Source organism: Zea mays, chromosome 10 (genome assembly GCF_902167145.1).
Source record: "Zea mays cultivar B73 chromosome 10, Zm-B73-REFERENCE-NAM-5.0, whole genome shotgun sequence".
Classification (NCBI taxonomy): domain Eukaryota; kingdom Viridiplantae; phylum Streptophyta; class Magnoliopsida; order Poales; family Poaceae; genus Zea; species Zea mays.
This window is the reverse complement of record NC_050105.1, coordinates 145,028,642-145,054,636: the sequence shown is the minus strand read 5'-3', so window position 1 is coordinate 145,054,636 and position 25,995 is coordinate 145,028,642. Positions and strand designations below refer to the sequence as shown.

Genomic DNA, 25,995 nt, shown 5'->3' with positions numbered 1-25,995 from the left:
GAGTTCTGAAAGCTTTTGGTCTTTTAGCTTTCATGTTACTGTAAAAGAATATTTAGTTTTCAGTGTCCGGGTATTTGTACTGAAGGCCCTTCTCCCTTCTATAAATTAGTGTTCTTCATCAAGAAAAATCATGTGGTTGTACGCCACCATCATTGTCAATGGTAGGTTTGCATTTCATAGTAAACTGCTAATCGGACAGTGCCAGAGTCGTAATAAGTGTTACTGTACCTGAGGCGGGCTATCGCATGAGTACGGTCTTGATAAATCGAGGCAACCTTTCTCTTTGCAAATGCAGAGAGGCCGCTTGAAACCTGAGATGCGGTGAGTCATGAACCAGCTAATGAGCCAAGTGTTACGTATTATACTTGAATCAGATAAAATTTAAATGCATATATACATATGTTTTTCTGATTTTCAGATGTATATATATTACTACGGTATAGCACATTTACTTGTGAGAGCGTTTCTGCTGTAATGCGCTTGTTGGCGGTCCAGAAATTCAGTTTATTTATTATGTGTTTGGTTCGAGGATAAAGTAGGATGAGGTGGGAGCGACACATTTCTCTCGATTTTTTGGGATCACGCTGCCACCTAAAATTGCTCTGGTGTTTATTCTGCCCTCACGTAACACTAAAAAAAAATGTGGTCGCCCCTTTTTATCCCTTATTGTATGTCTAACCAAACACACAATTAGTGTCTTAGATATTGCGAGCTTTGTGAAGGCCTCAACGAATTGGATGCCAAGGACTCGTTTGGAATGGGGGAAGTTCTCTTATGCCTATGTTTTTCTTCTCCTATAAAATTAAGCTGATTCATGTGAACTTTATGCATCATCCTTGGGAAATTAAAGCATTTCGGGCAGGCCCGAACTTTTGTCTTTTTGGTGGTGCCATATTTTCAAGAATTCAGTCTCAGCAGTCAGCAGCACTCACTCTGATGTCTGGGCTTTGCCGCTCTGGGCACTGGGCAATCTAACCCAGCGTTCTGAATCATTGGCGATGTCAGGACGCCCAATTTTCAATGCGTATCTTGTTAGGCTAAGGGTATGTTTGGGAACAAGGATTGAATGAGCTAAAATTCACTTGTTTAAAATTGAACGGCTGTTGTTATTCAATCGAGTGTGGCCACGTGTTTCAGTTTCAGCATGGTTGGACGGTTGGACCGTACGGTGGGGTTTTTGATCGCACGGCTGGGTCTATTTCGATGGCCATTACTTGGTGTGGATATTATATAGGTACGCTGGTACGGTACGAACGGATAGTCCGAGTCCACCAGAAATTCACCGTTCCATACATATATCGTCCTCGTCAGGACGATGCGCCGACGAAGACTACGAAGCCGCCCGTGCCGTACGAGCGTTTGGGACTCCAGGGCCGTAGGTACAGCCAGAGCCGCTCATCCTGTCGTGAACGGCTGCGGCACCGGCACGGCGGTCAGAAAACCGTCGACGGGTGTGGATCCAGGGCCGGCTCCAGTTTCAGTGCTTCACGGAACGCTTCACATTCCTCCGATAGGTTATAAAATACACCATCCGATGCTTTTAGGGTTATGCAAACTCTAACTCTTCCATGCCTTCGCTTTCGCCACCGCTGTAGTTTCCGTGAGCGTCCTACGCGGACGCCGTAATCCTTCCGCGATTGGTTTGTTCGACAAACCCTAGCTTGAGCTCCTGTCGAGCGGTAAACCTTCGACCATAGTCGGGCAACATCCTCGTGAGTTCGAGAAATATGGAATAATGGCAACCAGACGGGTACAACGTCGTAGTAGATTTCAAAAAAAAAAAAAATCAACATATTTCTTTTGTTCAATTTAGAATTACATCCTCGACTCCATATTTTTCCAAATCCATATGATGCATGTTACCAAGATATCTTTGTTTTCCACAACTTATAACTTAAAGCGGATTTGTACCAGCTCAGCTAAAATCAAATTTCGAGAAATCTACCTGCAAAACGAGCGTTGAGTCAATGAGTGACTCACGACCGCGAAAGGCTCTGTCGCGGTTACTTTTACCGCGACGCCAACCTGCCGTACATCCTTGGCGTACCGCCGCCGGCGGCCCGTGCTGCTGGTGCTTCCACGATAGGAACGCACGCACGCGCTCGCCGTCCCCCGTCCGCGGACTTTTTCCCGCCCGCCGTCGTTTTCTGCACGTCATCCTCCCTCCGTTCGCGTCCGAGGCTGGGGCAGTGGGGCCTGGCCTCTCGCGCGCCCGGTCGAGCTCGCCACGTCACGTCTCTACGCCACGTAGCCTGTCAGCGCCTTGCCGGTCTCGTTGCCGCGCAAACGGGGGCCCACGCGTGTTGCGACGGCGACGACGACGACGTACGGTGCGGTCGTCGTCTCGTCCCCATATTGGACGACGATTTCTATACGGCCGGCCGGGCTCGGGCACACGAAAGCACATGCACGCTCACTCGTTTCCGTTGCCTACTGCCTAGCCGCTTTTTTGTTCGCCGTGACCGTGTGGTGTTTTTTCTAACTAATACTCCTACTTCATTTGCAGCGAGTCTGCGACCGTGGTTTTTTTTAAAGTACGTGGCAGAAGAAAGAAGCATGCGTTGGGGGACCGTTGATCCTTTTTTATTGGAGAACAAAAATCAAGCCTAATGTGCTAATTGCCAGATGCTAGCTATAGCAATCAGGTTTGGTGTGGCTGTGTACAATCTAGTTGTGTAGACGACGGAATATCACTCGATATGATCGACTAAGATTAACAAAGCTTCTTTTTTTTTCCAAAAAAAAGGTATGAGGTTTGATATGAGCAAGATTTGGCATGAGATTAAACATATAGTAGTCCTAGACTGGATACTTCTAATGACTAGGTCGAACCTGCTTATTACACACGCACACACAGGATCCTATATGACACCAGTGGCGGAGCGCTCGGTATTGCGAGCTATGGCGCTTCTCATACCTTACTCGATCGCTGGGAGCCGAATCTTGGTAGCGAGGCAGACGTGGACGGTATGTGTTGGAACCCAAAATGACCGTGCGGACGGTCCGGCCCGGAGGCCGGACGGTCCGCGGTCCGGACCGTCCGCGGTGGTGGCGCGGACGGTCCGCGCGTGCGCAGAGTCAGTTAGGGTTCCTAGTTTCTCGCGGGATTTGTTACCTAAAACCGCGGGATTAACTCGGAAATCAGTTGGAAGCGGATCCAGACCTCCCCCTTTATATAGATGAAGGGCTACGGCCGATTGAACCCCCCAACAATCGAACCAATACCACTTCTATTTCGCATTTATTTCCAGCACAATTAGGAGTAGTTCTAGTCTAGTTCTAGTTTAGCTCTAGTTTAGTATTCCAATCCACAAATTCTCTGCCTCTCCTCGACTCTACGTCGATTAGGGGAGTCTAGGTCGGTCGGCCCGAGCCTAGACAACTCCTGGGATCTCTCCTCCCCGACGAGGTCCCTCCCGGGAGCGAGATCCAGGCGCCGCCGGCGATCTTCCGCCGCCCCTGCGCACGCGCGGACCGTCCGGCCCTAGAGCGCGGACCGTCCGGCCGTCAGGCAGGGTACCCGGGCTCCTGCACCAGGTCGCGGACCGTCCGGCCCTGTGCCGCGGACTGTCCGCGTCTGACCAGGGAGCACCGCTGCCTCACACCAGGTCGCGGACTGTCCGGCCCCAGGCCGCGGACCGTCCGCGCCTGACCAGAGAGCACCGCCGCCGGTTCTTCTTGAGTAATTGGCGCTCCGAAAAGGCGTCAACATACTTTTTGGCGACTCCGCTGGGGACTAGGTGTCTAGATCTGCTAAAAATCGGCCCATAAATGGCCGGTTCTAAGGATCCCACCAAGATCTCCACTACCAACATCATCAAGCCGGCCATGGAGGCGCTCCCGGCTGATGACCAAAGGCCCTTTGAAGACCTCGTAATGCGCGATGAGAAGGAGGTGATGCGGCAATGGAACGAACAACGCGACAAGGAAGAGGCGGAACTGCTGCATAAACTCTCCGAAAGGCGCAAGGAGGCGGCGGACAAGTACTTGTCACACTTCACGGTAGATCGCCACCAGAAGATCGTCCGTCAAGGGGAGATCGATATGGAATCTCTCCTACCGCCACTTCAGGGTCCCGCTGTAAGTACTCCAGACTTATCTCTTACGACTTTCATGGATCAACGAGGAGATCAGTTAAAGCAATATGTAGATGAATCTATTAAAATGCATTTACGTGCATACGAGAAATCAGCTGCTCCTAACTTTCCATCACGAGAGTCTAATACAGTGCCACCCACGTCAAACACATCGGCTATAAACAGGTCACCCTTGACCCAACCATCATATGGTATGCCGATGCACGCTTTCGTGTCACCATCACAGCCGCAACCACTAGGCACACGGCAGGTACTGGACGCGACCGGACCGTCCGAGCATCATCTCAGACAGTCCGGTCATACCGCGGACCGTCCGGCGTATTTCGTCGGGCCGTCCGACCAGATGCAGGCCCGCACACAAAACACTCAGGTCGCACCGTACATGGCCGGACCATCAGGGTACAACCCAGAACACTTCGGCCCCATCACGAACCGTCCGGTGCATCACGCCGGACCGTCCGGATATGTTGCGGACCGTCCGCCATCTTACGCCGGACCGTCCGGATATGGCATGAACCGGCCGACGTATTACGCTGGACCATCCGACTCTACACGAGTCCACGCGCAGACTACTCAAGTCGCACCATATATGACCGATCCGTCCGGGTACAGCCCTGGACCATTCGGCCCGATCGCGGACCGTCCAGTTCTCTACGACAGACGGTCTGGGTACGAGACTACCCATGTAGCACCATATACGGCTGGACAATCCGGATATACCTTCGGACCATTTGGCCAGGTCGCGGACCATCCGGCCTCTTACGCCGGACCGTCCGGATATGCATACGCAGAGCCGAGAGCTGCGCAATACGCACAGTTTCCGCATTCATCGCAGCAACATTATGGTGCCCCACCAGTAACACATTATAATCATGCCATACCACCTCATGGACATAGGGCTGAATACTGTTCGGCCACAAGAGAGCCTGAGAGGTATAGGGCAGGAGTTGGTGACATTAATAGGACACCTAGCGCACACCTCAAACATCCCTGGGAGGAAAGCCGACAGAGTGATGTCAGGCAACCTGAGGTTTCCACCCACAAACTCAATGGATGGTCGCCAGATATGGCGGAGAGGATCAGAGACGAGGTAGCCGGGATGTTCAGGGACAAACTCGGTGTTAGTTTGTCAGGTACAGGGCAATCGTATCGGAAGCCTTATAGCCACCGATTCGACACCGTGCCATATCCACAGGGAACTAGAATACCAGACTTCTCTAAGTTTTCTGGTGAAGGTGGGAAAAGCACACACGAACATATTAGCCAATTCATAGCACACTTAGGAGAATTGACTGATGGGGAAGCCTACCGCGTTCGTTTATTTTCGTTGTCCCTTACTGATACTGCATTTGCATGGTACGCAGCTTTGCTACCAAACTCTATTAACTCTTGGGAAGAATTAGAGCAAAAATTTCATGAACACTTCTTCTCAGGAGAACATGAATTAGAATTGGCTGACTTAGCCTCAGTCCGACAGGGGCCTGAAGAATCGGTTAATGACTATATCCGGAGATTCCGGGACACTAGAAACCGATGCTTTCAGATTCATGTCGCAAAAAAAACAACTAACAGGGCTAGCTTTCAATGGGTTGCGACCCTACTTAAAAGAAAAATTAGATGGCACACAATTCTTTTCGCTAGTGCACTTGCACCAGCGGGCTATGACATGTGAAAGCCGAAGTAAGGAAACATCAAAATCGTCTAGCCATAAGATGCATCTAGTGGGATACGATAACTCGGACGATGAATCCACGGATGTATACACCGCCGAACTGGTTTGGCCAGGGCAGGCTAAACCTTCACCGTGTTCTGCTTTACAGTCGATTCGAAAGAATCGACAAGAAGAAGTTAAGTTTACGTTTAATGTTGCCAAATGCGATAAAATATTTGACGAGTTACTGAAAAACGGCAACATTAAATTAACTCATACTATTCCTCCTCCTGATGAATTAAAGAGGCGTGCTTATTGTAAGTGGCATAATTCCTTTTCTCATGCCACCAATGATTGTAATGTTTTTCGTCGACAGATACAATCGGCCATAAATGATGGTCGATTGACTTTTCAGGAGATGCAAGTAGACACACAACCCTTTCCTGTTAATACAATAGAACTCACATGCAAAAAGGTCTTGGTTCGGCCCGAAATGGCCGATAAAGGCAAAGGCAAGGGTATCGTCATTGGCGATCCCCGCATGTCAGATATATCACAAAAGGAGATTGCTCGAAAGGCTTCGGACGAGAAGGCTAAAAAGTCCGAAGACACTGGGGGACAGGCACAGTTAATGAACCAAACACATCAGCCTAACCCGAGCATCGTAGATGGTCCGGCACCTATGTGCGGACGATCCGGTGCTCAGACAAACGGTCCGGCTAACTCAGCCGGACAGTCCCCCTATGACCAAAGGCGTCAACCTCTACACAAAGCAAGGAAAAAGACGCAATGTCAAAGCACATATAATCGGCTGATCAAAGCCGATCCGACTTTTGATCAGTTGCTCTCCAAAAATGCTAGCAAAAAGACTGTTCCACGTGATCGGTCAACAAAGAAACCCCGGCCACCTGCTAAAACAAAACGGTTAAACAAAACGACCCGAAAGGCGACACAACAAGCATCGCCTATTCATTCTATGAGACCAGGGTACTTTCCACCTATTTACTCATCGTCGGTACATTATCCTGTTCAAACATGGAATGGCACGATGATGAATCCATGGTACATGTATAGTCCCTTCGTCTATCCAGACTGGGGGGCACCTCCATTCTATTCCTTTTGATCCATTGATCAAATGGTCATGGCCGAGAAAGATACAATCCGAAACGGCCTTTATATTGGTGCTTTATTGAATAATCTCCATATCGAAAAGCCGGTGACTTACATCAGGTTTAGTTCATATGCTTTTGGTTCGTCAACCTTCACCAAAAGGCAGGGGGGCATATGTTGGAACCCAAAATGACCGTGCGGACGGTCCGGCCCGGAGGCCGGACGGTCCGCGGTCCGGACCGTCCGCGGTGGTGGCGCGGACGGTCCGCGCGTGCGCAGAGTCAGTTAGGGTTCCTAGTTTCTCGCGGGATTTGTTACCTAAAACCGCGGGATTAACTCGGAAATCAGTTGGAAGCGGATCCAGACCTCCCCCTTTATATAGATGAAGGGCTACGGCCAATTGAACCCCCAATAATCGAACCAATACCACTTCTATTTCGCATTTATTTCCAGCACAATTAGGAGTAGTTCTAGTCTAGTTCTAGTTTAGCTCTAGTTTAGTATTCCAATCCACAAATTCTCTGCCTCTCCTCGACTCTACGTCGATTAGGGGAGTCTAGGTCGGTCGGCCCGAGCCTAGACAACTCCTGGGATCTCTCCTCCCCGACGGGGTCCCTCCCGGGAGCGAGATCCAGGCGCCGCCGGCGATCTTCCGCCGCCCCTGCGCACGCGCGGACCGTCCGGCCCTAGAGCGCGGACCGTCCGGCCGTCAGGCAGGGTACCCGGGCTCCTGCACCAGGTCGCGGACCGTCCGGCCCTGTGCCGCGGACCGTCCGCGTCTGACCAGGGAGCACCGCCGCCTCACACCAGGTCGCGGACTGTCCGGCCCCAGGCCGCGGACCGTCCGCGCCTGACCAGAGAGCACCGCCGCCGGTTCTTCTTGAGTAATTGGCGCTCCGAAAAGGCGTCAACAGTATGGAACTTCGGCGAGACAAAGCTATTGATGATGAAGCGTGTCTATGTCGTTTTCATGTTCAAGCTGCTCCGCACAGTCATCGTCTTCGCGCTCGCCGCCTCCCTCCATGCCTCCCTGTCCTGTTCGCTATGGGTCCTCGTGCTCGTGGGGCCGGCACGCTCGCACCCTACCTCGTCGAGCCCGGCTCCGCCTATGCGCTCAACTTCACGGCCCCTCCTGAAGACGCTTCTACATCCACGTCATGCGCAGCTCTGCAGCTCTGCACCACTCGACGACGCGAGTCTGAACAGCTCCACTGCCTACCTTATTATTTGTTTGCGCTCCGCCACTGTGTGACACCATGTTTACTCCACGTTGTTTATGAAGCAACGAGTTTGGATGTTGCTCAACGTGAAAATTATTAGACTGTCTGCAACAGTTTATCCATATTTTATTCTAAAAATACTGATTGTACTGATTTGCGCTGTTTGTGAAGTTCGAATATAGATTTAAAGATGAATAAGGCCCTGTTTGGTTCCTTTAGTCACTAGACTAAATTTTAGTGACTAAAGTTTAGTTGCTAAAGTACCATGTTTGGTTCCAGTGACTAAACCGAACTAAAGATCATTAATTGCTGGGAATATTGACTGTTTTACCCCTATTAATTAATGAATGTTTGCTATAAGAAGAAAGTTGAGAGGGCAAATAAGGTAAAAATACTACTTTAGTCCCGTTTAGTCACCCCTTGGTGACTAAAGAACTAAAGTTTAGTCACCCCATTTTAGTCACCATGTTTGCTTCTTTAGGAACTAAAAGTGACTAAAATTTAGTCACTAAGCTTTAGTTACCCCTAACCAAACGGGGCCTAAGATATTGGAGATAGCCTTACAGCGCGTCTGAGAAATGATTCTATAGCCATACGTATGCATGCTAACATGCATAGTTGTTTCAGACTTTGAAATTCGTGTCTTTAATTCAGCGCCACTACTTTGTTTCGCTCATCTCTCATAGTAAACATGTCTCATCGAATTGCTATTAGAGAGAGGAACAAAACAGAGCGGTGGTGCTGAACCAGGGACCTGGAATTAAAAATCTCAAGTTGTCTTTTATGGCTGGCACTAGCAGCTAGCCTAACTACATATATGTATAACTAGGAGAATGCCCGTGCGTTGCGACGGGAGTAAAAAAATTTGTATGAAACATATATAATGCCAAAGAAAGATCTTGGTAGGATCATTGAGGTCAACATATTTTAACATATATCAAGTGTTTTGCCAATTCAGTTAATATATATCAACTCACGCATGACACATCCTATCATACACATATTGCAGAGGGTCCACATAGATGTCATGCTAGCAGCAAATTGGGCGTCAATCTGGTTGTAGCGCTGCATTGATGCAATCAAGTTGAGGAACAAAGGATCAAAAGTACCACAACCACCTTCCTTGAACAAGATCTTGAGCCTTGTACTTACAAAAACATAGCCACCTTCCATATCACTACCCCTTGATTTGGAATCAGCACGACGACAAGGAAGTGGAGGGTGCGGGGAAGCGAGTATAAACTGCTCATGTTGGCAAAGCTGCAGATTTGGCATCCTTATTGCCTGAACCAATCCAAAACAAAATGATATATCAGATTTCAAACAAATCCACAATAAAAGAAGAGCATAAACTTTACAGTTAGATTAGTGCCCGTTTTAAGTGAATTCGACCACAGGAAAGAAATTTATGTGAATACTGCATAGCAAAAATCTCAGAGTTCTGGTAGAGCTTGAGATGCTTGTGTAATATCAACAATCAATCCTGCCTGTTTAGCTTGAGATGCAGAAGAGAGACGGGCTGACACCCGTGAGCCGAGCCGTGCCTGTTTCAGCAGCAGGAGCGCATAATTCGTCAGCAGATAAGCGGAGGCGTAAACAGAGTCGAGATGATGGACGGAGAGAGAGGCTCGGGGTGTTCCGGCGACATACGCGCCTGCGGTTCTGGAACCAGGCCTTGATCTGCTTGGGCTGCTACGCCACTGCAATTGTGCGAAACAGCGATGATTCCAATGGAATCCGGACCAGGCTATAAAGGAATACATGCTTTAAGTAATTAGCCAAAATAGAATTTAAGTAGACAACACAAGGCACATATCTTTCTTTTTGTCACAATAAGTGAATTACCTTCATCCCAACCATTTGCACCCAATCGATAGCAGTTCCTGTTGCTTTCGACAGAAACTTTGCCAAGGTCTCCTCAGCAATAGCTAGTAGACTGTCATATTGAAAAAAAACTCCATAAGATTTACAAGCACAATAGCAGCCTAAAAATGTTAGGGTCTGAAATTACCCAGCTGGGCTATTTGCGTCCCGCTGAGGATGCGGAACTCCAGTAAATGTTCCCAACGGCGTGAACGCAGCGGGCCTCAAACCACCACAGGTTGAAGTCCACAATGGCCACCTCGGTGCTCAGCAATGCGCATCAGTCGCAGTTGCCTGCTAGTCTGAAAACAACATGGAAAAAATGGAGCTATGTAACACTTCACATAAGAACAAAAGTGTTCATAATGTTTAGAGACAGACAGACAGACATTGGCCTGATCGGACATACTGTTTTACAGTTTGACGAGGGTGCAAGGGGAGGGACGCGCGATAAGCAGATTCGTGGGGGCGGCATCGCCGTCTCCGAGCTTGCCGGGGAGAGGGCGGCGCGTGAAGCGCATGGATTTTATAGACCTCTTTAGCATAACACAAGTAGCCTAATTGAGCACAATAGTAAAATTCTAAAAATATACCGGGGTAACTAAATAGATGTTTTTTGGCATCTATAACATCTGAGGCTGCAACAAAATTTATATATTACATATTATCGAATGAAGCAGCAACAACAAATATCATGTATAAACAACAAAAAAATGTTTCTTACACAAGCATATGGTCACCAATGACCATCAACCAGCAGAACCCACCTTAATCAATGACCATTCTGACCCGTTGGTGTTCTGAATCCTTGATTTGGTCATCCGTTATAGAGGCTGTTGAGATTGGAGAGACCATGTCGCAGTATGGGCTTGAACCTCAGGAGTATAGCCCTGTCATCGACGGTAGGGGAAACCCTCAAGCTTGGCTACACTTCTGAATGGCTTTGCAGTAATTCATAAAACTGTTGAGAGTGAAAAAAACATAAAGCATCATGTTATTAATCATAAAAAACCTAAAAAAGATGATAACAAACTTTGAAATATCGTTCACGGATGATGAATGGTTTTCTCAACTAACCAGGGAAACGTGTTCAGGTTTGAGCTAGGATTGGAGAAACCAGATCCTAAAAGGGCTCTGCAGAGTGCTTTTTTTACAATCGCACTATCTTATGTGATCGGTGGATTGGTCCCTCTCCTGCTCTACATGTTCGTCTCCACATCCCAGAAAGTCATGCCCACATCCATTGAAGTCACATTGGTCGCACTACTTTTCTTTGGCTACATCAAGGGCCGTTTTACTGGGAATTAGCCACTCATCAGTGCACTGCTATCATTGGAGCACTTGCTTCAGCAGCAGCATATGGGATGGAGAAGGCATTTCAAGCTAGATAGTTGTTGTCTTGTTGAAAGCATCAAGCATTTGGTAACCAAAATTTCAGTAGGCTGCAATAAACTAAGGAAGTCATAATTCTTCTCCTTTGGTACATCCCATTAAATTACTAATTGCATAGCCCAATGCTAGTCTATTTTGGACCTCTTTTATCTCCTTAATATTATTGATACGTAGCTCTCCCGTTTATTCCAGGAAAAAATGTAGTCTACTCTTATTCAATTTTGAATAAATATAAGGGCTCTGAAGGTTCGTTGGTTGTGGGCCAATAAAGTGGACCGTCCCCTTCCTTGGGTTGTTTTCCAAATTGAGGCTCCTCGGAATGCTACTGCTTTGTTTAACATGGCAATAGCTCTAGTACTGGGTAATGGGGAAAACATTCTGTTCTGGAAGGATAGGTGGTTAAACGGAACTTCCATTGCTGATTTGGCTCCTCATTTGATCCAAAACATTGCAAGGCGAGTGATTAACAAAAGAACTGTAGTAGAAGCTATATATAACCACAAGTGGGTGGCTGATATAAAAAGGGTCGTAACCATACCATTACTTGTGGAATATGTCCAGGTTTGGGACCAATTGCAAGGGGTAGTTCTTCATACTTTTCGATGGAAGTTGACAGATTCAGGAGAATACACCAGCTGGTCTGCCAATGCAGCCTTCTTCTTGGGAACCATCCGTTTTTCACCTTGGAAGAAAATCTAGAAATGCTAGGCTCCCCTTCGTTGCAAATTCTTTATTTAGTTGGTGCTCAAGAAGCGCTGTTGGACAGCAGATAGACTGTCCAAAAGAGGATTACCCCATCCTAGGGCTTGTCCTTTCTGTGATCAAGTTGCGGAGACAATCACCCACCTTCTGGTCGGCTGCAGTTTCTCCAGACAGTCTGGTTTCGCATACTCCAGACCCTGCATGTCCCAAACCTAGCTCCTGGTTTGGCTAATTTTATAAATGAAAAACAATCATACTGTTCGCATACATGAATGAAAAACATTCTATTCACATATATAAATGAAAAACAAACCTCCATTGCACGCATCGATACACCAATTAGAGATAATGGATAAGCTATGATTTTATAACCTATTTCTTCTAGTTCAACAGGGCTCAGTATAGGAGTTTTACCACCGCCTTCTAACATGTTGGCCTGCAGGTCAAGAGTATGATGAAGGCATTGCAAGTATATGAAAACCAGAAACACTGATACACATATCTAACCATTTTTGGAACTCCAGGTGCGATGGCGCAAAATGCCTTCATTTCTTCTCTTGAGGCAAGGGCATCAATGAATAGAACATCTGCTCCAGCGTCAGCAAAGGCCCGCACTCTCCATATGCTTCATCCATAGTCCTAATGGTTTTATCTTTTGAACAAAATGAAAAAGAATTTGGTAAAGATAACGATGGTTATCGTGGTTTAGAACACCCCATGTTGCCAGGCTTATGTTCGGTAGAGCAACAGAGAACCCATGTGAAGTACTTTTTATGCAGAGAACAACAATAATAAATATAAATATACATTGTGACATAGATGGGAGATCAGTAAACCTCAAATACTTTTCGCAGCTGTTTTCTAGGAACACTATTAATTGCATCCTTTTGGTCCTTCACACCATGTGTCCTCATAATGTATGAGGGTAGAAAAAGGTGACCACCTTTATCATAACTGCAGCAAATTATGGTTGGCACATTCAAATCACCCGCAACAAGCAGTAAGTTCTATGAATTAATACAATCATAAACAGTCTCAACATGTAAGGAGTTTGCTGGAAAGGTACAAAAATTGAACACCAACATACCCTTTCCATTTCTTAGGAGGTACCAGCATAGGGAGGTTGGGTATATCAACATGCCAAGCCTGCAAGTTCGAATTAAAATAATCCTAAACTTCCATTTATGCAAACCGAAAAAAGGTATCGATCAGAAAAAGAAATTTGCAATTTGCCATCCCTGCTTTTGGCATGTGAGACAATGCCCACAGAAAGGAAGATGATAGAATTGTTCTCCATTTAATCTTTTGGTTGCCGTGATCAATAAATCTATTTTATATAAAAAAACTGATGTGGTTGGCAGAGCAAAGTAAACTTACAGAGCTTTCAAACCCCTCATGCACAAGATGGTCACACTCTATCACCCAATGCTTCTTCTTTAGCCTCCTGCAGGTTAAAGAGAAATATCACAAAAGGTCCCTTCATGCATCTGCACAAGCATGCCTAAACCAGCATAGGATGGTGATGAAACAAGGCATCCCAGTGCAACAACAGCTCATGGAACAGTGCAATACGATTGTAAAGAAAAAACACAGCCCTACCCATTTTCTATTATAGGCTGACGTAGCACATGCTTAAATGCAGGTCGAATATCTGGAGAACTATCTGGTGTTTGATCAGCTGCTGGCTGCACAAATGCTGAATCTAGTAATAATTCAATCAGGCGACTTCCCAACTGTATACATGAAATGAGTGTTAAAAATTTATATTGTGAGTGAAAAGGCTTGTGAGTCTGTTTCAAGGTTATTATGGCGTCGCCTAGGCGTCCAGGCGGCTGTAGAAGCTGGGCGTCGGGCTCGCCGCGCCATGGATGCGTATGGCGTCGCCGCGCTCGCCTAGGCGTCGCCATGGCGTCCAAAATTCGCCACGGACGCCGCGGAATTGTTTTAGGGCTGGCGGCTGGCGCCTCTGCGCGCGTAGTTTTGGGTTTACAATCGCGCGCAGCGCGCGAATAAAGCCTTTCCAGTGCCGCGCCGCCTCTCCTCCAACTGGACTCGTCGCGCCGCCGCCTCTCCTCCACCTCCAGTCCTCCACTCGTCGCGCCGCCGCCTCCTCCAGCCGGTGCGCCGGGCCGCCGCCTCCTCCAGCCAAGCGGCAAGCGCCAGTCCGGTCCGGTTCTTTCCTCTGCTGCCTCCTCCAGCCAAGCGGAAATCCTCTGCTCCAGCCGGTCCCAAGCGGAAATCCTCTGCTCCAGCCGGTCCCAAGCGGAAATCCTCTGCTCCAGCCGGTCCGGTTCTTTCCTCTGCTGTCTGCTTCTTCTTCCTCAATTCCTCTGTTGTCTGCTCTTGAACTTCCCCAGTTCCTCTGCTCTGCTGCTGGCTGCTCTCCCTAATCTCCTATTTTTATGCAGCATAGCACTATAGCAGCAAGCCAGCAACACTACAGCAGCCAGCAGGCAGCAGCACCCTCATCAATCAATGGCTAGCCCATCTTCAGTCAACAATGTCAACTATGATCCAAAGACAGACAAAGCAAGGAAGGCTAACTCAAATGATCCAGGTTGGAAGTATGGTTATTGGGCAAATTTGGCAAATAGAGATCAAGTGACATGCACCCTTTGTGACACCATAGTTTCTGGAGGGATAAAAAGGCTAAAGCAGCATCTAGCAGGTGGTTATGGAGATACAAAGATATGTTCAAAGACCACTACTGCAATTAGAAAGGAGATGAGGGATTACTTGGAATCCAAAAGAAGGAAAAGAGTTATTTTCCTAGATGATAATGAGCAGCAAGAGGAGGAAGAGGAAGTAATGGTGGTGGATGCAGCAGCTGAATCTGTTCAAGTTCAACAAGATGAACCTATAGAATCCCAAGGCTCTAAGGTACAACCAAGTTCAGGGACTGCAGCCAAACACAGGCGTGCAACCTATCTGTACAAGGATACAACATCAATCAAGACCAAGGCAAATCAAGCAAGCAAGCAAAAGTCAATTGTGGAGATGCTTCGGAAATCACCTGAAGATGTAGTTGATGAAAGGCGTAAAGGGTGTTCTCAACCCACAATTCCATCCAAGATGAAGTCCAAAGAGGAGAAGAATTATGTGGATATGCAATGGGCTTTGTGGTTTTATGAATGTGGTGTGCCATTTAATGCTGCAGCAGCAAGACAATTTCAGGTTGCAGTTGAGGCAACTGCCCAGTTTGGTTCAGGCTATAAGCCTCCATCTCCATATCAACTTGGGCAGCCATTGCTAAAGGATGCTGTGAAATTGACAAGTACTATGAGGGAGGAACATGAGAGGGCATGGAAGCATTATGGTTGCACGCTTATGTCGGATGGATGGTCAGATAGGAGGGGCAGGCATTTGATCAACTTTCTTGTGAATAGTCCAGAGGGGACATACTTCTTAGAGTCTGTGGATGCATCAAGTGAAGTTCATGATGCATTTATGCTAGCTGATTTATTAGGGAAGAAAATTGAAGAGATTGGGAAAGAAAAAGTGGTTCAGGTTATCACTGATAATGGGGCTAACTACAAGGCAGCAGGTAGGATACTTATGGAGAGGTTTCCTTCACTTTTTTGGAGCCCATGCGCTGCACATTGCTTAGATCTTATGCTAGAAGACATAGGAAACTTGAAGGAATTTAAGAAGCCCATTGTACGTGCAAGACGTGTCACAACTTTCATCTATAGGCACGGTAGAATTCTTAGTTTAATGAGAGAGAAGACAGGTGGGGCAGATCTTGTGAGAGCTGCAGCCACTAGATTTGCCACTGCTTTCCTTACTTTGAAAAGTTTGTACAAGCACAAGGATCCTTTGAAGGCCCTATTTCTTAGTGAAGAATGGAATGGAAACAAGTTGGCAAAAACTGCTGCAGGTAAGGAGGCTTGTGATATTGTGCTCTCTGTGGAGTTTTGGAATAAAGTTGAAGATTGTCTTAGAGCTTCAGCCCCTCTCCTCATTGTACTTAGAGTGGTTGATGGTGATGAGAAACCTGCAATGCCAGAGGTCGCGGCACTAATGAAACATGCAAAAGAGAAGATCAAGCTAAGCTTTGCTATTGATAGCAAGAAAAGCTTACTTAAGAGAATCATAGACATCATTGAGAAACGATGGATGAAACAAATGGACCATCCTTTGTATGGGGCTGCTCTTTATTTGAATCCAGGAAAATTGCATCCTCTCATTCGAGATGATGATGATGCAACTGTTGGCCAACTAAGAGGTTGTTTCCTTGATGTGCTTGCAAGAATGGTGGATGATGAAGAAACAAGAGCCAAGATTGATGCTCAATCCTTAGACTATGAAGCTCTTAGAGGAGAGGCCTTCTCAAACAAAATGGCCAAGAACAACCTGGAGACAATGAACCCACGTAAGTGATGCTTGTCTAATTGTCTTGTAATTGCAGCAGGTTTTATACATTAACATCTAAATTTATGTTGTATTTCACATTTGGCAATCAAGTTGATTGGTGGCGTTCATATGGTGGGCGTGCTATTGAGATTCAAAGGTTTGCTAGGCGTATTGTTGGTCTTTGTGCTTCATCATCGGGTTGTGAGAGAAACTGGAGTAGATTTGAGTTTGTGAGTATTGTTGTCTTTGTCTAATTGTTTAATTCTTAGCTTGTGTCTAGAATTTAAGCCAACAAATTATTCTTTTGTAGATCCATACAAAGAAACGTAATAGGTTGCTGCATAAGAGATTGAATGATATTGTCTATGTTTCCTACAACCGAAGGATGAAGACTAGGTTTCAAATAAGGCGTGAGAAGAAAGGGAAAGGTTTTGACCCTTTGGTCATTGAAGAGTTCGATTGGGATAATGAGTGGGCTGATTCCTCCTATGTGCAGCCTCAAGGTGCTCGTGGGTGTGATTGTGGTGAGGATGAGAATGGCCTTACATGGGAACTTGTTGATCAAGCTGTGGGTGCATCAAGCTCGCTGCGAGGCCGAAATCTTCCAAGGAATGCCAACAAGCGTGCAAGAGTTTCACACTCAAGGTTTGACTTTGAAGAAGATTTTGGTTCAGCCAATGAAGAAGAGGAGGACCAAGATCCACATGATGATGTTGATGTGACTGATTCTGAAGATGCACATGATGATGTTGGTGGAGAAAACACTGAGGCTGCTCCAGATGAGTTCGAAGATGGATATTGACTCACTAAGAGTTGGCTGATTTCAGATTTGCAGCTTACCTAATTTTGTGCAGTGCTTCAATGCTTCACTGCTTGTGCTCTTAATCAACTAGTCTTTTAATCTTTTGATTGATCTATGTCGCTAAGTCATTATGGGGCTGGACTGGAACTAATTTAATTATGCCACTAAGACTAGCAGTCTAGCATATGTTGTTGCTGCTATTTTATTCCCACCAATGTATTGTGGGTTTAATTTGATATACATGTCTGCTGCTTACTGTTTTAATATGTCAATATTCAAAGGTTAATGTAGCTTGCAGCTTGAAAGAAAAGAAGAGGGGTTGGATCTTCGATAAGAGAGATGGATCATGGATGCTACAAGAACAACAAAGAGAAGGGCAGAGTACATACCAAAGCATGGACAACAAAAAAGCTTGTATTGTATTCTCTAACCTTACCAATTTTGTTATTGCAAGTGTTAGATTGTTAGGATTTTTTTGCATATCCTCGCCTAGGCGATCCTCATATGGCGTCGCCTCGCCGCACGCCTAACTCGCCTAGGCGTTTGGAAGGGGGTCGGTCGCCATGTCTCGCCTTAACGCCTTAATAACCTTGGTCTGTTTGCATTGCACTGTACAGAAAACAAACCTTCACTTGGGCTTCTGTGCCCCATTCCTCCAATTCCAACTCCTGTTGAACTAACCTCTGTGCTTCACTCATCTTCCGCCTCTTAACTAAACTCTTAACACGCTTACGACATTTAGCTTGCTCCTTCTCCAATGCTGGATCATTTTCACCTTGGATTTTCTTCTTCCTACTTTTCTGAAAGAATGACTGGACTTTGAACTATAAAGAAAGGAAGGGGAAACACCAACTTTCAGTGGACTGCCAAATCAATTTCCAATGTGGGACACCAGATGATGGGTGGCATTTCCAAAACTGGAGCAGCTGGTTACCAGCAAGATGAGCAAACTGAGGTCATGGTTGGGCCTCGAAAAAAAAGAGATATGCCTTCACTCATGAATTTCATAACCATTGGATGCCCCAAGCTAGACTCACTACCTTCCTGGCTCAAGCATTTGCCACAAGCTTTTATGTCTTCTATGACGAATATACAATGACACTACAAACTTTCGTCATAAATTAGTTCTGTTTATGACGTTTTCTGAGAGGTGGTCCAATATAGTGACAAAAAAAATCTCTGTCATTAAAATCGTCATAGTCTAGAACAACAAGCTGAAGGTGATCTAGAAACTTAAATATAAAGACCTTAAGATCTGAAGGTAGTAGCTTGCTTGCTTTTGGATGATGTTTAGGATGTCCCCTAGCTACATGCTATACATTCAAATGAAAAGAATTCGACCAAGCTTCTACAGGATGCTGTAGGAATCGCCGCCCCCACCACACCACAGTTCACAGATGATATTGGACCAGTTTAAAGCAGACGTGTAGACGAACCCCCAAACTCAAATGTATCACAAGACTAAAATAAAGGTTCTCTGACCTCTCTCCAGTCTCCACATTACAAAGCAATCCCTAACTCTTCCCCTTACACTGCACCTGCACGGATTTATCCCGACTGCACAACAGCACAACCAAAAAGAGCAGGGTACTATCTCTCAATCTCAGCCGACGATCTAGACTTCCAAATGGAGTTGTTAATTCGCTCCTTCCACCTTTGCTCTGGACCATACCAGCATATTGCTTTGAGAGTTGGGTTTGATCTACATCTACTAAATGTACAATACATGCATCTGTACTGTTGGTTCAATAATGACTGAGTTCAGAGAAGCCATGTTATAATTATCAGTTTTACTTCACTCCTAAGCAGTTTGTAGTTTCATGAGTTTCCTTCCGCGTTTTGATTTTGGTCGACAGTTGATTGAACCACTCTACAAAAAGGGGATTTTGAGTGATAATACTCGATTATTTTGCTAACTGTTGATTGAAAGGTAGGCTGATAGGTGGATTTTGAGCAATAACTCTTAAGCCAAGTGTTCAAATAACATAGCCTGTCACCATACATGTCAAGTTTATCTTTTGATTCAAGAGCACTTGCCACTGGATAACCTTAAATTTATGGACTATCATGTCAATTTGAATAAAGCAAAACACTTATTTCCACAAATGTTGTTTGGTTGGCACACTTCTATTTATGCAAGTGAGAAACTGAGAATGCAATTCATTGTTTGCATTTTACTTAACTTTTGACGTTATCCAGGTTCACGTGCAAGATTTTAACTGCGCTGTCCAAGAAAATATTCTTCTTCAGTTATTTCTTACATGATCGTATCCATGACATTACGATAAAGTATACATTTATCTGTCATCCATTATATTTGGTGAAAATTTATACTCCTTTGCGATCTCAAATTGTTCATATGCACGTCCAGAATCAACAATGAGTATACAGTGGTCAGATAATTCTATCCAAGTATTGTGCTGATTTACCTTTTCTGTTCCTGGTTTGGTCAAGACTGGCAGGCCAAACTTTTGGCAGTCTAGCATAGCATCCACTGGTTGCATAGGATATGTATGCACAAAAGTTATTCAGTTGAAATTTGTTTTTAAATAAACTATTACATGTTCTGATGTCCATCACATAGACCTTTTACGTCATCCACCAACGCTTAATCTTTTTCTCTCTCGAATGACACAAGAGAGCTATGTGTCATTAAGATAAGGCATCAACTCTTAATCTCATGTCGTAAGAGAATTTGCTTTTCCTATGCTGGTTTGGCAAACCTAATCTTCTCCATATAATTAGAAAATCTCTGAAGAGCACGTTTTGCAGAAATAATTGGATGTACTGATTGCATGATGCCATGTTAGTACATCTTTATTGAAAACATAATATGAGTACATCCTCCTATTAAATTTGCGTTGTTTTTTCCTAAATGTATCTCCTGTTAACCTATAGTGAAATAAATGAACAGGTTTTGGCCTTGTAAAATTTTAATAAATGAGTTTGGCGTGTTTGAATGTAGCAATATTTCTGCTCGAAACCTTATGATGAAAATGAATACTTCTCCATTTCTGAAACATCAGAACCTTCTTAATACTAAGGTCATCTGATACCCTTGCTACCTTACATGTGTTCCTTTTGTGCTTCATGCATTATTATACATTTCTCTTTCATCAATGTTAAGCCAGCGCCTTGTCTAAAAATCTACCAGGTCATCTTAACACTTCAAAATCGTTTGAATTAAATTGCACACTTATCTTTTTTTTGTTAAGGGAATAAATATAATACTTAAAGTTATCATTCTTAGGGTACTGTCTCCCAATCTTAGCCAACGATCTAGATTTCCACATGGAGTTGTCCTAACCTAACCAGTGCCTCCAAACTGTACAACGAGAATGTCCGACCACAAACCAAGCCACGAGCCCCATCCCCTGGCACGGGCACCCATTTCAGGAACCAACCGCGTGTACATGGCCGAAAGCCGAGAACCACCGAGCATACGGGGGGATCGCGCAGCGATAAAGCAGTAGTGGCGCCAGCGAAATGCTAAGGACGAGAGGGGGAGGGATCGGGGTTACCCTGTACCGTTGTCGATGACGATGGCCGGGCTTGCGGTGGCGTCCATGGCTGGCAGGTCCGCCGAGTCCCCGCCGGATCATGCCTCCGCTGCCGCCGACGTCGCCGGAGGGGCCGGAATGCGAGGCATCGGGGTCCGCCGCGATTGAGGCCTCGCTCCCCTGGGGCGCCTGATTTGAGACGAGCCGAGGCGGGCGGTCGTGGGCGGCGGGCTAGGGTCAGTCTGATTGATTAGGGATCGGAGGCGTGGCGAGCGGGCGGGCGGTGCGCGGCGCGTGGGCGTGGCGACGGGGTGGGTGGGGACGGTTGAGGTCGACGACCGGTGGGGTGGTGGTCTGGTGGAGGCCGTCGGTGGGAGAGGAGGAGGCCGTTGTGCCGCGCGTGGGCGTGGCGACGGGGTGGGTGGGGACGGTTGAGGTCGACGACCGGTGGGGCGGTGGTCTGGTGGAGGCCGTCGGTGGGAGAGGAGGAGGCCGTTGTGCCGCGCGTTGAAGAGGATGGGGAAATGGAGGCCGCCGGAGTTGGAGGATGTCGTTCTGCCGCGGTAGAGGAAGGGGGTTGGGCTGCGCGATGTGCGCGTGACGCCTCACGAACGCGAGCATCGCGGCGGTGGTAACGACAGTGGGGGCGTCGGGGCCATCGCTCGCACCTCCAACCTCTGGGAGCGGGGGCTGGGCGGCGCGATTGGACGGCTGGTGGCGGTGAAATCGGGGAAGGAAGAAAGGTAGGTTCGTGGTGAAATCGGTGTCCGGCGGCAGGATCGAGGGGTGGGATCGGGCGGCAGGATCGGGCGGCTGATGTGCGAGATCCAACAGTTGAAATTGCAGTACAACGGAATGGACGGTTGGGATTGCAGGATGGCAGAACGGCAGAACGATAGACTACTCTTAACTTCTTAATAAGTAGTATAGATTCGGCCGTACCCCACCGAAGTAAATTATACCGCTCTCAAATACGTGTCATCTCCTAGTTTATTTTTAACTAAACCACGATAAATAAAATATATAACTAACTAAACTGTTCACATAAAATGAAGTGCCGCGACGGTGTCAACAAAAACCTCATCCACAATCGATCGATCACGACTGGTCACGAGAGAATGACTGTAAAAGGGTGTTTGGTTTCTAGGGACTAATTTTTAGTCCCTACTTTTTATTCCATTTTAGTTCCAAAATTGCTAAATATAGAAACTAAAACTCTATTTTAGTTTCTAAATTTGACAATTTATAGACTAAAATAGAATAAAATGAAGGGACTAAACATTAGTCCCTAGAAACCAAACACCCCCTAAGAATATATATTGTTTCTTAGTCCGTACTAATGATGGTGCGGTCCGGACCTTCCGCGCCGCACCCGCCCGCGCCCGCGGGCACGGTGAAGAAACCATGCCGGCCGTCGCCGTTACGGCTCTCCCGGACCAACCAAACCCCTCCATTTATGTAACGCCGCCGCAACCGCCAAGCCAAGGACAAGGCAGGCACTCCCGGAAAAACAAATCGAGGCGAGGACGAGGGGACTCGTGCGGTGGAGCAGCTGATCTCGCTGCGCTTCACACGGCCACGGGTGAGCGGTGAGCCTAAGCACTGACGAAGAGGAGGAGCAAAGCAACTTGGGGCTGGGGGCGGCGAGAAGTCAAAGGCTCGCGATCCCCTACCCTCGAGGCGCCTTCTCCTCCTTCCTTCCTTCAATCCTTCCTCGTCTGCTCCGCCTACCCCGCACGTTTCGCTCCCTCTCTTTTAACAACGCCCACCACCGCCGCAGTCGAGCAGAGCGGCGGCCCCTCCTCTCCCTCCCTCTCCCACGGCTGCAGGGCCGCTTCTCTACCTCCACTCCATCTGTAGAGAATTTTCTCCTCCCCACTTGCGGGCGTCTCGCTGAACTGGTTGCGCCGCCGCCGTACCGGTTGGGGAGGCTGCGCTCCGTCTCCACAGGTGATTCTTGCGCTCCCTCATGTCTGTAGCTTTCCTAGATTGGATTGTCGGTGCTGCTGAGGTTTCTTTTTCTTCTCGGGCGGTTTGGCTTCACCGGCGCCATGTTCCGACTTCCGACACTGCGCTAGAGGTTGGAAACTGCTCGCTCATTTTTGGCACTCCTACCACAATATGGATCGGGAGGGACCTGAGTCTAAGCGAAGGGCGTCGGTGCGCGGCGCGGTGCCGTACAATACAAACCGTGAAGTTTTCGTCTTTCGTTTCGTTCACTGCGTCTGCGTCTGCGTCTGCGTCTGCCGGCCCGTCGGTGAGTCTGTTGGGACTGGTTGCTTCGGGAGCGAATTATCCCGTCCTCCTTCAATCCCTGCTCTGATTTGGATTTGGGCCTTTGAAGAGCAAAGCCCCCTTTTTGCCGTGTCCTCCTGTCCCAGGTACGATTTGATTTGGGACATAGAAACCACTAGCAGCTCTGCATGTAGGCAGCTAGGGAAGTATCTGCTCGGTTCCATTCCATGGGGTCCTCAAAGATTCAGGCATCCTCTCTCTTGTTCTTTTTTTGTTTCTTCCTTCCTGGCTCAAAAGAGTTTTCACCATGGGTCGGTCGGCAGTCGGCACCGGACGGTTACCACAAGCAACTAGGAGGACTCGTCATCGCTATCTACTGTAGCTCGCTATTTTCCACACTCTGGCTGGCATGATTTGGCCCCGCCTGTCGCGTTAGGTTCTGGTTCTTTTCGGAGTCGCGAGTACATGCGACGGTCGGGTCCTTGCTTCGCTTCTTCAGGTTGGTAGGCGAATTCAGGGCTGATGATGACTTTGTCCTTGACTTGGCTAATGCTTTCTTGCACCTGAAAACCGGAAATATCTTAGCTTAGTGATCTCAATTTTTTTTTTTGTATTCCTATCTTCTTCTACACGTAGACTTTACTGTAGCGACCTGACGATAAGTTCAGATGCGATAACTAAACAGCTTAGGGGGTGTTTGGTTTTATGGACTAATTTTTAGTCTCTCTATTTTATTCCACTTTAGTTCATAAATTGCCAAATATGGAAACTAAAATGTAGTTATAGTTTCCGTATTTGACAATTTATAGACTAAAGTGGAATAAAATAGAGGGACTAAAAATTAGTCCCTAGTAACCAAACACTCACTTACTTGGATTACGCAAATTGTCGTTTACGCAGGATTGCCATGTGCATCCAGTGGCTGCTTGCCAATGCTAGTTGTAACCGTACTGCAATTCATTTCTTTTGCTATGTCAGTGGATCTACTGAATTGAGCCCTTCTCTGATAGTCTCTGGTCGACACATCTCTGCTTTTCCAGAAACTGCTTTTCCTCTCTGCGGGCGCATCTGCGACTGCGATTGCGTTGGTAAAGATGGCCTGCTGCTTTCTGTTTGGAAAGAAAGCGAAACAAACCACTGAAGGCGATGAAGGTTAGCTACTTCCTTGCACTTATTAGCATCGCTTCTTACTTTAGTACAGTACCTGCAAACAGTTTCCGGGTTCTTACGCGTGCTTGTTTTTTTTTTTCCAGATCTACATAGCGTCAAGGTATTCTCTTACAGCGAGTTGAGAAAGGCTACGCAGGATTTCAGCGGCGCGAATAAGATTGGCGAGGGCGGTTTCGGTTCTGTCTTCAGGGTAAATATGCGCGAAAATTTTTCCAGCACTCCGTCAGTGTATTGCGCAGACGGTATGGGAGGGGAGGGGGGAAAGAAAATCCTTGGCTCACATTTTAGTCTTTGACTAAACACAGGGAGTGCTTAAAGATGGGACAGTGGTGGCGGTGAAAGTTTTATCTGCTACTTCAAGGCAAGGCATCCGCGAGTTTTTGACTGAGCTTACGGCGATATCCGACATCAAGCATGAGAATCTGGTCACTCTGATCGGTTGCTGCGCCGAAGGATCTCGCAGGATCCTTGTCTACAACTACCTCGAGAACAACAGCCTTGCGCAGACATTGCTAGGTGACACATTGCTCTGCGACCCTAACGCCTCGACGCGTTGCCTATGTTCTTCAGAAGTTTGCATCATGCCTTACAGGTGTTCTATGCTATGCTATGCATGCCATCGCAGGATCCAGGCACAGCAACATCCGGTTCAACTGGCACGCCCGCGCCAGAATCGCTGTCGGCGTTGCCCGTGGGCTCGCGTTTCTCCACGAGGAGATCCGTCCCCCCATCATCCACAGGGACATAAAGGCGAGCAACATTCTTCTCGACAAGGACCTCACCCCCAAGATCTCCGACTTCGGGCTGGCAAGGCTCCTGCCGCCCAACGCGACCCATGTCAGCACCCGAGTGGCAGGAACATTGTAAGCACAGTACCCCCTAACTCCTCCTGTACGTGAGCCTTCTTTCACGTAACTGACGGTAGCTCTGACTCTTGGTTCCTGTTTATGTTCAGAGGGTACTTGGCTCCTGAATACGCGATCCGAGGCCAAGTGACGAAGAAGTCCGATATCTATAGCTATGGGGTTCTTCTTTTAGAGATTGTAAGTGGGAGATGCAACACCAACACGAGATTACCTAGCGAGGACCAGTTCCTCCTTGAGAGGGTAAGCCCCTGTTGCCACACATCCGCTCCGATAAACAACCTGCCAAAAAACAAATAATTAGAACAAACCTGGACAGTTTTGTGCTGATCATCTTACCAATTATGCTGCTCCTCTCGCAGACATGGGCACTCTACGAGCAAGGACGTCTAGAGGACATCGTGGACATGGACATCGGCGGCGACCGGGACGTCGAGGAGGCGTGCCGGTTCCTGAAGATCGGCCTGCTGTGCACGCAAGACGCGATGGCGCGCCGTCCCAACATGACCAACGTCGTCCGGATGCTCTCGGGGGAGAGGAGGATCAGCGTAGAGAAGATCACTAGGCCCGCCATGATCTCCGATTTCGCGGAGCTCAAGGTCAGCAGCAAGGAGCGAAGGCCGGGCGAGGCACGCTCGCCCACGACGGCTCCCACCACGAAATCGTTCACCACCACGGAGCCGTTCTCGTCGTCGGAGACGCCCACGCAGTCGTCCATGTGAAGTCGTGGGCGTACGACGCATTTTTTTTTTTGGTTTAGTTTGTATAGTGTGTGGACGTGTTAGGTGGGCAGGGTTACAGGTTTTTTTTTTGAGTTTCTTGTTTGTTTTGCTGTGAGGAAAGATCTCGTAGGCCTCTTATTGCATCTTTGATCATGTAAATATCTGTAAACGAAGATGATCAAGATAAGCTTTGCACGACGGTTCTCATTGTCGAACTACTTTGGACTGCTGCAACTCGGTGATTATTTGGATCAGTTCACCTTACATCTTTTGGGTTTTTGTCCCACAGAATACGTGAAGGAGAACCGCTTAGCT

General features: G+C 47.2%; 2 protein-coding genes across 10 annotated transcripts; one reads left to right on the top strand and one right to left on the bottom strand.

Moving 5' to 3' along the window:
• Positions 1-13,851: 13,851 nt before the first annotated feature.
• LOC118473531 (uncharacterized) lies at positions 13,852-14,504 on the bottom strand. The gene is made up of 3 exons (XM_035963274.1): positions 14,499-14,504; positions 14,274-14,421; positions 13,852-14,243 (listed from the first exon to the last, which is right to left on the bottom strand). Exons 1-3 carry the CDS (start codon positions 14,502-14,504, stop codon positions 13,852-13,854), a joined length of 546 nt encoding a protein of 181 aa, XP_035819167.1.
• Positions 14,505-22,042: 7,538 nt separating this feature from the next.
• On the top strand, positions 22,043-25,898 carry LOC100280471 (serine/threonine-protein kinase receptor). 9 transcript variants are annotated; one of them, XM_020545028.3, is made up of 7 exons: positions 22,043-22,272; positions 23,966-24,077; positions 24,179-24,285; positions 24,401-24,611; positions 24,721-24,958; positions 25,051-25,201; positions 25,321-25,898. In XM_020545028.3, exons 2-7 carry the CDS (start codon positions 24,020-24,022, stop codon positions 25,678-25,680), a joined length of 1,125 nt encoding a protein of 374 aa, XP_020400617.1. In that variant the 5' UTR covers positions 22,043-22,272; positions 23,966-24,019; the 3' UTR covers positions 25,681-25,898. The 9 variants fall into 9 exon arrangements, with proteins under 9 accessions (XP_020400617.1, XP_035818916.1, XP_020400616.1 ...); XM_035963023.1 differs by having other exon boundaries at positions 24,688-24,958; XM_020545027.3 differs by having other exon boundaries at positions 22,043-22,640.
• The last annotated feature ends 97 nt before the right edge of the window (positions 25,899-25,995 follow it).

Excerpts from the sequence above, each read along its gene's own strand:
- LOC118473531 (XM_035963274.1), bottom strand. Across the intron at positions 14,244-14,273 it reads GACCGGCTGGAGCAGAGGAT|TTCCGCTTGGCTGGAGGAGG; the intron begins TTCCGCTTGGGA and ends GGAGCAGAGGAT.
- LOC100280471 (XM_020545026.2), top strand. The coding sequence starts at position 22,660 with ATGTCTGTAGCTTTCCTAGATTGGATTGTCGGTGCTGCTGAGGTTTCT. Across the intron at positions 22,948-23,965 it reads CTGCGTCTGCCGGCCCGTCG|AAACTGCTTTTCCTCTCTGC; the intron begins GTGAGTCTGTTG and ends CTGCTTTTCCAG. Across the intron at positions 25,202-25,320 it reads ACCAGTTCCTCCTTGAGAGG|ACATGGGCACTCTACGAGCA; the intron begins GTAAGCCCCTGT and ends CTCCTCTCGCAG.